The sequence below is a fragment of the Stegostoma tigrinum genome, chromosome 19, assembly GCF_030684315.1.
Source record: "Stegostoma tigrinum isolate sSteTig4 chromosome 19, sSteTig4.hap1, whole genome shotgun sequence".
NCBI lineage: Eukaryota > Metazoa > Chordata > Chondrichthyes > Orectolobiformes > Stegostomatidae > Stegostoma > Stegostoma tigrinum.
In genome coordinates, this window is record NC_081372.1 from 9481482 (window position 1) to 9494825 (window position 13344).

The 13344-nt window shown below is 45.0% G+C and overlaps 1 protein-coding gene across 5 annotated transcripts in view; it reads right to left on the reverse strand.

Annotated features, from left to right (window-relative positions):
* rem1 (RAS (RAD and GEM)-like GTP-binding 1) overlaps positions 1 to 13344 on the reverse strand; it is a 39680-nt gene that overhangs the window by 5612 nt on the left and 20724 nt on the right. For all 5 annotated transcript variants that reach the window (XM_048550136.2, XM_048550132.2, XM_048550137.2 and 2 more), the window contains 2 exons: positions 11692 to 11768; positions 9945 to 10149 (listed from right to left, as the gene is read on the reverse strand). In XM_048550136.2, coding sequence (XP_048406093.2) covers positions 9945 to 10149; positions 11692 to 11768 — 282 coding nt within the window. The remainder of the gene's footprint in view (positions 1 to 9944; positions 10150 to 11691; positions 11769 to 13344) is intronic.

The following is a 13344-nucleotide window of genomic DNA, read 5'->3' on the forward strand; positions in this document are numbered from 1 at the left end:
GGCCTAGAGATAGTAAGAACTGCCGATGCTGGAGTCAGACATAGCAAAGTGTGGAGCTGGAGGAACACAGCAGGCCAGGCAGCATCAGAAGGACAGGAAAGTTGACATTTCGGGTCAGGACCCTTCTTCAGAAATGTCTGAAATGTCAGTTTTCCTGCTCCTCTGATGCTGCCTGGCCTGCTGTGTTCCTCTGGCTCTACACTGTGTCATCTCCAATCTGGCCTTTTGTGTCTCCAGGATTTTGACTGTTCGTTGAGTGATGGCTTTGCTTTCAGCTACTTAGGTCCTGAGCTCCAAAGCTCTTTCTCTATATCTCCCAGCCTCTCCATCTCACCGTGGCCCTTTATGACACTGCTTAAAAACTATCTCAAGGTTTTGGTTATTTGACCAATGTTCCCTCTAAGTTCCATGGCCTCACTATTAATGGGAAGCCCCATGCGGTCAGTTGCCTTGCTGCTGAAAAATCTCTCCTTCCATTTATGTGTCTCATCAACATCATCAAAGACCCATCCCGGTCTGGTAGTGCTCTCCTATAACCTCCTCCATCAGGCAGAAAATACCGAAACTAGAACAAATACATGCACCCCCAGGTTCAAGAACAGCTTCTTCCCTGCCGTTATTAGACTGATGAATGGACCCGCTAACTTCAAATAATGCTGATCTTGTCTAGCACATGTCCTGTGCGTTGTAACCTGTACGTATGCTGTTCAAGGTTTTTATCACTCAATGGTCTGTACCTCCTTGCTTACTTTGACCTGGCCGCACTGCGCACAAACAAAGTTTTTCACTGTACTTGGGTACACGTCACAATGAATGAATGAATGAATGAACGAATCAATCAATCCAAAAGCTGCAGCCATGCTGTGAACTTAGAGGATGAAAATTTAGAGGGAACTTTGCATCTGATCTAATATTTGTACCATATTTTCTTTTACAGGGTCCCCATGAAGTGCCTTGGGACATCCCATTGTGCTACAGTTGCTAATAAATGCAATTCGTTGATGTGGTAAGTGAGACTCAGCCATTTGGGAATGAGGTGTGTCCTCCCATAGACTACAGCTATTGCTGCCATTTAACTGAAGGCTGTCTCAAAAAAGCAGCTAGATCAATATCTAACACAGCAATTATGTGAGGGTTGAGGTAAACTGATCTAGGCTGTACCTACTGGGTAGAAATGTGAAACTGAGCCTTTCTTCCACAAGTGTTGCAAAAAAGAATCACAAAACTCACCTCCTGCTATAAATCTTTAAGTTAGGAGGTGTTACTTGAGGAGACATGGACTCCCAGCCTGCAAACAAAGTACCTGACAGTTGTCTGAATTTTTAAAGTGGTAAACTATGCAGAATATTCTGAAATGAAAACAGAAACTCAGCAGGTCTTGCAGCATCTGTGGAGAGAAATCACAGTTAATATTTTGGGTCTGGTGACACTTCTTAAGAAAGTTTCAGGTCATTGGACCTAAATGTTAACTCTGCTTTCTCTTTGCAGATCCTGCCAGTGATTTCTGTTTGCATTTCATATTTCCAACATCCGCAGTTCTTTGGTTTCAATTCTTCAGGAAGTTCTGAAGACTGTTTCAAACTAAATTGTAATAACACAACGAGGTCTGGGCCATTTTAGTAAAATGTGAATTTAGAATTGGTTGATGAATGATGAATGAACTGGGATGGGCTGTTCTTTCAACTCTATTGTTCACCAACGTGTGAAGATCAAAATATCTATCAGAAAAGCTGAGGTCACTGCTGAAGTGTGGACAGAGTTGACGGCACTCTGAATGGGTCAGCATGGGTTTGACCGGCAGAATGGCCTTATTCTGTGCTGTGATAATAACGGTCTTAAATCAGGACTTGAATAACATTACTGTAACGTGGACAGAGACTGTTAATTTTGACAATTTAATCAGCAAAATATTAGACAGGTTGCCTCAAAAATCCCAAATGGCATGGAAGCTGCTGTTTACCATTCCACAAGAATTACTTTTACTGTGGATAAAACAGGTGGATAGCCAATCATCACACATTTTACATCTCACAATATTTACTCCCATTGAAGTTAATGCTTTTACATTTTTAAGCGAAATTTACCATAATGAGACCAACTGAAAACAAGAAAGACCTGATCAAGAGGTCAAGTCTTTTGCTACAGCAGGTGATCACGCAGGCTTGTAAACCTGTGCACTTTCACCGTCTCTAGGACTCACTGCCCATCCCTGGGGAAGGTGGTGATAATCTCTCTTTCTGAACCACTGCAGTCCCCAGGGAACCATTAGGGAGGGAGTTGCAGGAATTTAACCCAGTAACAGTGAAGGAATAGTAGCATATTTCCAAGTCAGGATGGTGGGAGGGGAACTTACAACTGGTGGTGTTCCCACTTATTTGCTACTCTTGTAGTAGATAGATGGTAGGTGGTATATTTTGTTTGAAAGGTGGTGTTGAAAGACCCTCGGTCAGTTGTTGCAGTGTATTTTGTAGAAAACCTACCACTATGCAATAGTGGTGGAGAGAGTAAGTGTTAATGATAGTGGAATGGGTGCCAATCAAGCGGGCTACTTTGTCTTGGATGGTGTTGAGCTGTTCTAGCGTTGTCGGAGATGTACCCGTCCAGGCGAGTGAGGAGTATTCCATCACACTCCTGACTTTTTGATGGCGGACAGGCTTTGGGGAGTCAGGTGTTGAGTACTTGCCACAGGATTCCCAGCCTTTGACTTGCTCTCATTGCCACAATATTTGTAGAACTGAACCAAGTTAAATCTATGATCAATGGTAAAGTCCCACAACATTACACTAAAAAAAATCCAGGGAGTCCTCCTCAGCGTGCCAACTAATATTTATCCCAAAATTGAAACCTGTATTGTTGGTACTATGCAATCTACAATGACCATTGAGCCAACTGCCCCAATCAGGAACCTGATTGGAACCTGAGATAGCAAGAACTGCAGATGCTGGAGTCAGAGATAACAAAGTGTGGACCCAATCTGAAACATCAACCTTCCCACTCCTCTGATCCTGCCCGGCCTGCTGCATTTCTCCAGCTCCACACTGTGTTATCCCAAGGAACCAGAGTTGCTTTAGCTATATACACTTTTACACGCATGTTGTAATCTAGAGCTAGGATAATGGACCCAATCTCTTTTCATTACGTAGCAGACCAGAAATGTTTCATGCTCACAATAATTTTCCTTCCTTTAAATTTGTTCATGGGGTTTGGGTGACACTGGCTGGGCCAGTATTTATAGCTGAGTTCAAGATGCCCTGGAGGAGTTAGTGATGAGCTGCCTTCTTGAAGTGCTGTGGTAGGTACACAAACAGTATTGTCAGGGGGGGAGTTCCAGAGCTTTGATCCGGTAACAGCGAAGGCGATATTGTTCCAAATCAGAACGCTGCGTGGCTTGGAGGAAAAATGAAGATAGCGAGTAGCGTTCTTGTCCTGCTAGGTGGTGGTAGAGGTCATGAGTTTGGAAGGTGCAGATTGATATTCAAGATAACAAAGTGTGAAGCTGGAGGAACACAGCAGGCCTGCTGTGTTCATCCAGCTTCACACTTTGTTATCTTGGATTCTCCAGCATCAGCAGTTCCCATTATCGCAGATTGATATTCAACCTGTTTGGCCCATTGTGTTGCACCTTGCTTGGCTATCAAGTATTGAAAAGGGACCAACTCGAAGTGTCAGAGATAGGGACATTACCCACTGCACCAGAAGACCTCTGAGATTTTTCTATTAGACACATTACTCACAGGAAATTAAATGCAGCACAGGTGTAAAAACACACATGTCTTCTGCACTCAAAAGTAAAAAGCTATGTTTATTTGTGCCTCATCACTCAAGAGGATACATCCTAAACATATGTAAATGCGTTATCTATTTCTAAATGGTATGTCAGCATGTCAGTTGCCTGCATTAAATGAACAAGTTGTCTTGACACACACTAACAATAAAATTCAAGGTAGCCATTTCAGAATGCTAATTAATTGAACTCAATCTCTTGCCTATGGTCTAGAGCCTGTTGTGGATTATCCTTAGTTAGAGTCAGCAAGTTGTAAGGTACAATTCCAAATTTGTGCACGAGGTGACACGTCTGCAATTTTTTGCAACACTTTCCAGTTAGCAGTAAGAGTTGTGGAGATGGAAAGGTTCGTCGTGCTTAATTTAAGCAGATGCATTCCCCTATCACCTCAATTGCACCATTTCTTCACCAGGCCTTCCAGGAGCAGGGCAAGAAATGCTGGCCTCGCCTGCGATGCTTATATTCCAGGAAAAAATAGAGCCAGGGTAAGAAGGATAACTAGATGGGAGAATGATATCCTGTCCTCCCTTGCCCCACCTGCCCTTCGCAGATTTAAACCTGTTCATCATTTCCTTTATTGTGCTGAAGGAGTTTCTGGACATTTCCTGAACTCGTGCTCAATGGATTCTGAGTTTCAGATGCCATCTCGAATTCACCAAATGAATTGGGCTGGTTATAATTTCAAATCCCAAGCGACATGAATGACGATGTTATTTTTAAGCTGTTTTTGTTTTGTAGACGCTCGAGCTGTTTGAGGAAAAACTGAGCTTAGGATTCTTTGTTTAAATTCCTGGTTCATGATGTCAATAGACAAGCAATTAATTTGCTTGCAGCCAAGAGTTTGAAGCCACCCAGTTAGAATTTATTTTTGACTAAATCTGGATTCAGGACGGATCTTAGTTCCTTACAAGTGAAAAAAACCCAGCACTCTGTGTAACTCCAGCATTGGCAACAATTTCTACCTGATCACATCCTTTGTATATTCTCGTGAAGCAGGAGAAAAACCCAAAATTAATAAACCGAGGTTTAGATAACTCAGTGTCAAGATGTTTGGCTCAAGTAAGGGAGCCCATACGCATACAACAAATATCCATGATCTGCAGCCATTTTGGTCGTGACCCAGCAACTCCAGCAGATCTCAGAATCCCTCGCATGTGGGAGCAAGCCATTTGACCTATTGAGTCCACACAAACCCTCTAGCCTGCACATCTGTGCACTCCGTGAGGAAACCAGAGGACCCAGTCAAAACCTGCACAGACACGGGAGGAGAGATAGGGTCCAGACGAAACGTCAGCCTTCCTGCTCCTCTGATGCTGCTTGGCATGCTATGATCATCCAGCTCTACATCTTGTTATCTCAGGCATAGGGGGAATGTGCAAACTCTACCCAGGCAGTCACCCGAGGCTGGAACTGAACCCAGGTCCCTGGTGCTGTCAGGCTTTAGCAATATACGCTTTTACACACATGTTGTAATCTAGAGCTATGGTGCTAACCATAGCCTGGTGCTAACCACTGAGCCACTGTATCACCCCATTGTTATAGGAACAATTAAAACATGTCTGTTTGTAAAACTGGGCTGAGTGCAATCATCACTTTGCTTCTTTTGGCGTATCTTGGTTTATTTAAGGTCAATACTCCTTTAAGGCTTTTTTCTTGGTTTGGTCATGCACTCTAGTAACTTACAGGCACTGACTTGTGCAAACAGTCACAGTCATTGTTTAAAAATAAGGGGTTTCCCATTTAAGACAGAGATGATAAAAATAATTCCTCTGAGGGTTGAGAGGCTTTGGAAATCCCTTCCTCTGAAGGCAGTGGATGTAAAATCTCTGAATGGTTTCAAGGCAGAGGTAGACAGATTCTACCAAGGGGATGAAAAAATTAACGTGGATTAGCGCGAATAGAAAGTTGAGTTTAAAATTGGATTTGCCATGATCTTAGTGAATAGCAGCAGGCTTGAAGGGCAGAGTGGCCTACCCTTGTTCCTTGTTCATATGCTTGTGTAGCCTCAGTGGCGGCAGATTAGTGTAGAGTTGTGCAGCTAACAGGGAACATTGGGTGAGTGCGAATATGGGATAATTCTGATACACTGTTTGGGTCAAATGGTGAGTACAGTGGGAAAAGGTTGACCAGTTTGGTTAAATGCAGCATACACCACCCCCTTCCTGTACCCACCCATCACCATCCCACCTACCTTCTCCCAGCCCCACCTCTCCTCCCTCTATTTATTTCCCAGCCCTTCACCCTCCCCATTTCTGAGGAAGGGTCCCGACCCGAAAGGTCAACTTCCCTGCTCCCCTGATGCTGCCTGACCTGCTGCGTTCCTCCAGCTCCACACTGTTGTCTCTGACTCCAGCATCAGCAGTTCTTGGTATCTTTGATACACTTGACCATATCCTCACGAATGTGACAAGTACGTCTATCCACAACAGTATCAGAAGGGGTGACTACCACATGGTTTTAGTGACAATGAAGTTCCAACTTCACATTGCGGATACCCTCCATTGTCTGGTGCGTTACTATTGATACATTAAATAAGACAGACTTCATACAGATCTAGCAACTCAAAATCGGCATTCACCAGGTGCTGTGGACCATCAAACACAAGCTGTAACCTTATGGTCAGGGATATCCCCCACTCTACCATTACCATCTAACCAAGGGATTCCATCCTCTGTGTGGAGTTTTTACATTCTCCCCATGTCTGCATGGGTTTCCTCTGGGTGCTCTGGTTTCCTCCCACAGTCTAAAGATGTGCAGGCGAGGTGGATTGGCCATATTAAATTGCCTGTAGCTAAGTTGCAACAAGATAGAGTGTGACATTGAAGAGTCCAAGCAAAACTGGAATCAATGGGTAAGAGGGGGCAAGCTCTCTGCTGATTGGAGTCATACCTGGAGCATAGGAGGGTGGCTGTGGTTGAAGGAGTCAGTCATCTCAGCTCCAAGACATCTCTGCGTGAGTTACTCAGTACTGCCCGATGTGTAGATTTGGTGAGTTATGGGGGTGGGGGTTGGGTGGGATGCTCTGAGGGTCGGTGTGGACTTGTTGGGTCAAAGGGCCTGTTTCCACACTGCAGGGATTCTACGGTAAACTCAAATGATGATAAACTATGATAAACCCTGGTCACAGAAGAATGCAAAAGACTTCCGCCACCAGGTGCACCTAAAAATCAAATGTCAGCCTCCATTACAGGACTACCTGCCTGCCAAACAGCAGAAATTTCATGCAAGCAAAAGGGCCAAATAATTCCATAGTTAACAGATCTGTTCAAAGCCTGCAGATCCAGTTATGAATATTTAATTACCTGGAACCAATGAACAAGAGGCCCAAAAACACCCCCATCGTTACTGACGAAGAGCCCAGCACATCAGTGCAAAAGGCAAGGTTGAAGCATTCGCAGCAATCTTCAGCTGGAAGTGCTGGGTGGATGATTCATCTTGGCCTCCTCAAGTGGTCCCCAACATTGCAAATACCAGTCTTCAGCCTACTCGACTCACTCCATGTGATCTCTTGTATACAGCTGAAGGCACTTACTACTGCAAAAGCAATGGGCCCTGATACCATTTTGGCAAGGGTACTGAAGACCTGTACTCCAGATCTTGCTGCTCCCCTAGCCAAGCTGTTCCAGTACAATCACTACAGTGGCATCTACCCGACAATGTAGAAAATTGCCCAGGTATGTCCTGTGTGCAAAAAGCAGGACAGATTCAACCTAGCTAATTACCACCTCTACATCTACATTCAATCTTCAGCGAAGCGCTGTCAAAAGACACTTGCCTGTTTGTTGATGCCCAGCATGTGTTCCATCAAGGTCATTCTGCTCCTGACCTCATAGCAGCCTCTAGTTTCAACATAGATAAAGTGCTGAATTCCAGAAGTAAGGACAGAGTGATAACTTTTGTAACAATGTGTATTTGATGGAGTGTGGCATTGAAGAGCCCAAAAAACTGGGTATCAGGGGGAAAGCTCTCTGCTGGTTGGAGTCACAACTGGAGCAGTGGAGCTGAGATGACTGGCCTCCTTCAACCACATGTGGTTGAAGGAGGCCAGTCATTTCAGCTCCAGGGCACCTCTGCATGAGTTCCTGGGCCCAACTATCTTCAGCTCTTTCATCAATGAGCTTCCCTCCATCAAAAAGTCAGAATTGGGGATATTCACTGATAATTGCACAATCTTCAGCACCATTGCTCAGATATGGATATGATTCATGTCCAAATATAACAAGATCTGGATAATATCCACGGTTGGGCTGACAAGTGGCAAGTAACATTTGCAACACACAAGTGCCAGGTGATGACTATCTCCTTCAAGAGAAAATCTAATCATCGCTCTTGACTTTCAAATGTGTTACCATCACTGAATCCCCCACTATCAAAATCTTAAGGGTTAGCATCAATTGGAAGCCAAACTTGACTCGCTATATTTAAAACTGGCTACAAGAGCAGGTCAGAGGCTAAGATCAATCCAGTGAGTAATTCTCCTCCTGACTCTCCAAAGCCTGTCCACCACCTACAAAGCACAAGTCAGGAGTGTGATGGAATAATGCCCACTGCTTGGATGGGTGCAGCTCCAGCAACACACAAGAAGCTCAACACCATCCAGGACAATGCAGTTGAATGGCACCGCAATTATCATCTTTAATAATCAGCCCCCAACCCCCTACATAATCACCAATACGCGGTAGCAACAGTGTGTTTTATCGGTGAGAATAATTGCAGCAATTCACCAACATTCCTCTGAAGGTAGCTTCCTAGCCCACGACCATTACTGTCTGTAAGGGTGGTAGATGTAGCTGCAAGTTCCCTTCCAAGCCACGTACCTTCTGACTTGGAAAGAACAATGCTTGGGTTCTACTCTGACAGTACTGTGGGCACGACAAGGCCTGCCATAATTCAAGATCCATCTATTGGAGGGCAAATAGGGAAGGGCGATAAATGCTGGCCTAACCAGAGATCTCTCTACATCCCATGAATCAATGAGGGGGAAAGGGTGAAGATCTGAGCAGTTGGGACCGATTAAAAGCTCATTCTCAGAAGGTAGACCTTGCTGAGAGGGTTGCCTTGACACCCTGAAGGAGTGATGATGGGCTTTTCTTCAAGTGGCTGGTTCACAGGCAACTAGTGAGAGACTGAAATTGCATGGAGGTCAGGTGACTTGATGGGAAGGTTTTCTTCCTCTTAGATGTGTTTTTGAGCCAGTCAGATTTGCACAACAATTTGGCAATTTCGAGCTCAGCCTTAGTGATGGGAACATTTTGAAGTCAAGGTTACTAACTGCCAATCAAAAGATTGGAACACATGTTCTCTTGACTGTTTGTCTAGATCTGCTGGTATACCAGGCCAGAAATGTAATAATGTCTTTTTCAAGTGTGGTATTTCATGAAAGGTCCACGGAAAACCAAATACAAATTTTTTGGGGGTTGTGGGGAGTGGGGGTGGTGTGGAGCAGAGGGTAGCATTGAAATGCAGTTAATTAAAATTCTGGAATGGAACTGAAAATCTCAAGCTCTAACTTCTGGAATGCCTTCCCTATACCTCCACACCTGTAAACCTCTATAGCCACTTCCTTCTCTTTTTAAAAGCTAAAAATGAAGGTGTCAAACACTGTTTGATCACGCTCCAAATCACCCTGCCCCTCCAAGCCATTCACTAGCCTGATTTGGAAATATATCACATTCCTTCACTGTCGCTGGGTCAAAATCCTGGAATTCCCTCCCTAATGGCATTGTGGGTCAACCCATAGCAGGTGGGCTACAACGTTAAGAAGGCACCTCACAACCACCTTCTCAAGGGGCAACAAGGGACGGGCAATAAATGCTGCCCAGCCAGCAATGCTCACATCCTGCAAGTGAAAGTAGGATATAAATGATTTGGGGCATGCTTTTTAACCATGCCAAAAGTGCCATATAAATACAAGTTGTTGTTGTGACTAGAAATAAAAGTTCCACAAAATGGGACTGAGCAGAGATGGAGTGGATTTCTTGGATTACAACGCATTTGGAAACAAACAGGAAGTAGCCGCTTAGTTGCATTTGTACAGTCACTGGGCCATGAACATATTTAGAATTGACTGAAGTGCCTGGAATGGGTCAGGTTGGGGTGCACCAGTATGATACTGGTGGTCGTCCTGTATTTGAGTGCGCGTGCCAGATGTAGAAATTACCCTCAACTGAGACCTCTCGACATCGAACCAGGTCAGTCTTGTTCCCCACCAAGATGATGGGGATGTTTTCGGCCTGCCGTATTCTCCGAAGCTGGATCCGAAGCTCTGAGGCACTTTCGAAGCTGGACCGGTCAGTGATGGAGTAGACAATGATGTAAGCATTGCCCACCTGCATACAGTAATCCTGAACCCATGGCTCATCACCCTGGAGAGGAAAAAGACCGAGTGGTTAAAAGCTACATGCAACAATTTGTGTCCACATTTATCTAGTCCAGAGGGCTGCAGGGTCCCCAAGTGGAAAATGAGGTGTTGTTCCTCCAGCTTGTGCTGAGATTCGCTGGAACACTGCTGCAGCAAGTCAGAGACAGAGATATTGGCCAGGAAACAGGGTGGTGTGTTGAAGTGGCCAGCACCTGGAAGCTCAGGGTCTCTTTTGCGAACAGAACATAGGTCTGTCTATGCTGCGTTCCCCAATGTAGAGGAGATTCTGGAAAGCGCAGGTAAAGTGCTGCTTCACCTGGCAAGTGTATTTGGGTCCTTGGACACTGGGGAGGGAGGAGGTAAATTGACAAATGTTACACCTTTGGTGACTGCAGGAGAAGGTGCTGTGAGGCTGTGGGGGGAGGGATGTTGGGAGTGAAGGAGGAATGGACCAGGGTGTCTTGCAGGGAAGGGTGTGGAAGACGGAAGAGGGAGGGGAGGAAAATATGTGTCTGGTGGTAGCATCTTGCAGAAATGGCAACTAATGAGCCTCTGCATGTAGATCCTGATGGGATGGTAGGTAAGGACAAGGGAAATCGTATCACCACTGTGGGAGGGAAGACAGAGAATGACAGCCGAAGTGCGTGAGATGGGTTGGGCCCAGTTGTGAGCTCTGTCAACAACGGTGCTGGGGAATCCTTGGTTGAGGAAGAACATGAACATTTTGGAGACTCCTTTGTCGAAGTTCTTTGTTTTGTTTTTCTATTGTGACACACTTCCTTGGCAGGTGGGATTTGAACCTGGGTCTTGCGGGCCAGAGGTAAGCACAACACCACTGCGTTCTAAAGGAGGGAAAAATTAACCTGCTCAGTCCTGCTGTGAACAAATTGTTCCACTGCTTCAAAGTGGCATTTGTTCAAAGCATTGGGAAGCAGTTAATGCCACAAACTGTCTTTGTCAGAGAGTGAGGAAGTGGGAGACATAGTGATATAAGAACAGGACTCAAACATGCGATGAGCAAAACTCTTCATGGTTTTAAGTACATTAGGGAGCTGATGAAATAATCTGCACATGCTTGGATGGGTGCAGGGAAAGTAACACTCAAGAAGCTCGACACCATCCGGGGCAAAGCAGATTCCTTGTCCAACACTCCAATCACTAACAGTGCACCCAGCGACAGCAGTGTGTACTATCTACAAGATGGACTGCAATAACTCACTGAGGATTCCTTAGGCAACGTCCAAACACACAACCTCTATCAGCTGGAGAGACAAGGGCTGCATGGGATCGCCACCACCTCCAACTTCCCCTCTGGGCTGTATGCCATCCTGATGTAGTGCTACATCATTGTTCCTTCAGTGTCATTGGATCAAAATCCTGGAACTCCCTCCCTAATGGCCTTGCTGGTGCACCTTTGCCCCAAGGATCATAGCAGCTCAAGAAGGGAACTCTCCACCACACTCACACGGGCAACAAGAGATGAATAATAAATGCTGGCCCAAAGCCCACATCCTGCCAAATAAATCAAAGGAGTAAAGGATCTTACCTCAGTTCCCCAGGTATCCATTACTATCAAGGTTGTATCTTCTCCATCAACAGTCAAAGTCCGTTCATATGTGTCTTCTGCAATAAAGAAGCAACATGGAACAATGAACGGTATGGGGAACACTGTGAAAAATCGATGTAATTTGTCCCCATGTGTGAAAGAGGCATCAAGTACTGTGGTCCTTCAGTCACCTCATTATTTCACACCATACCTGTTAACCAGCACAGCCTCAATGCTTTAAAAATATTCCCTAATATAAGACCATAAGATATAGGAGTGGAAGAAAGGCCATTTGGCCCATCGAGTCCACTCCGCCATTTAATCATGGCTGATGGGCATTTCAACTCCACTTACCCGCACTCTCCCCGTAGCCCTTGATTCCTTGTGAGATCAAGGATTTATCAATCTCCACCTTGAAGACATCTAACGTCCCGACCTCCACTGCGCTCAGTGGCAATGAATTCCACAGGCCCACCACTCTCTGGCTTAAGAAATGTCTCCTTATTTCCATTTTAAATTTATCCCGTCTAATTCTAAGGCTGTGCCCACAGGTCCTAGTCTCCCCACCTAACGGAAACAGCTTCCCAGCGTCCATCCTTTCTAAGCCGTATGATGTCTTGTAAGTTTCTATTAGATCTCCTCTCAACCTTCTAAACTCTAATGAATACAATCCCAGGATCCTCAACCGTTCATCGTATGTTAAACCTATCATTTCGGGGATCATCCGTGTGAATCTCCGCTGGACGCACTCCAGCGCCAGGATGTCCTTCCTGAGGTGTGGGGCCCTAAATTGGACACCAGTATTCTAAATGGGGTCTAACTAGAGCTTTATAAAGTCTCAGAAGCACATCACTGCTTTTATATTCCAACCCTCTTGAGATAAACGACAACATTACATTCGCTTTCTTAATCATGGACTCTACCTGCAAGTTAACCTTTAGAGAATCCTGGACCAACACTCCCAGATCCCTTTGTACTTCTGCTTTATGAATTTTCTCACCGTTTAGAAAATAGTCCATACCTGTACTCTTTTTTCCAAAGTGCAAAACTTCACATTTGCTCACGTTGAATTTCATCAGACATTTCCTGGACCACTCTCCTAAACTGTCTAAATCCTTCTGCAGCCTCCCCACCTCCTCAGTACTACCTGCCTGTCTACCTATCTTCGTATCATCAGCAAACTTTGCCAGAAAGACCCCAATCCCTTCATCCAGATCATTAATATATAAACAGCTGCAGCCCCAACACTGAACCCTGCGGGACTCTACTTGTCACCGGTTGCCACTCTAAGAAAGAGCCTTTTATCCCAACTCTCTGCCTTCTGTCAGACAGCCAATCCTCAATCCAAGCCAGTAGCTCACCTCGAACACCATGGGCCCTCACCTTATTCAGCAGGCTCCTGTGAGGCACCTTATCAAAGGCCTTTTGGAAGTCTAGAGAGATTACGTCCACTGGGTTTCCCTGGTCTAACCTACTTGTTACCTCTTCCAAGAATTCTAACCGGTTTGTCAGGCACGACCTCCCCTTACTAAATCCATGCTGACTTGTTTTAATCAGACCCTGCACTTCCAAGAATTTAGAAATCTCATCCTTAACAATGGATTCTAGAATTTTACCAACATCTTACATATGTGCAAATTTCCCGATGCGCTA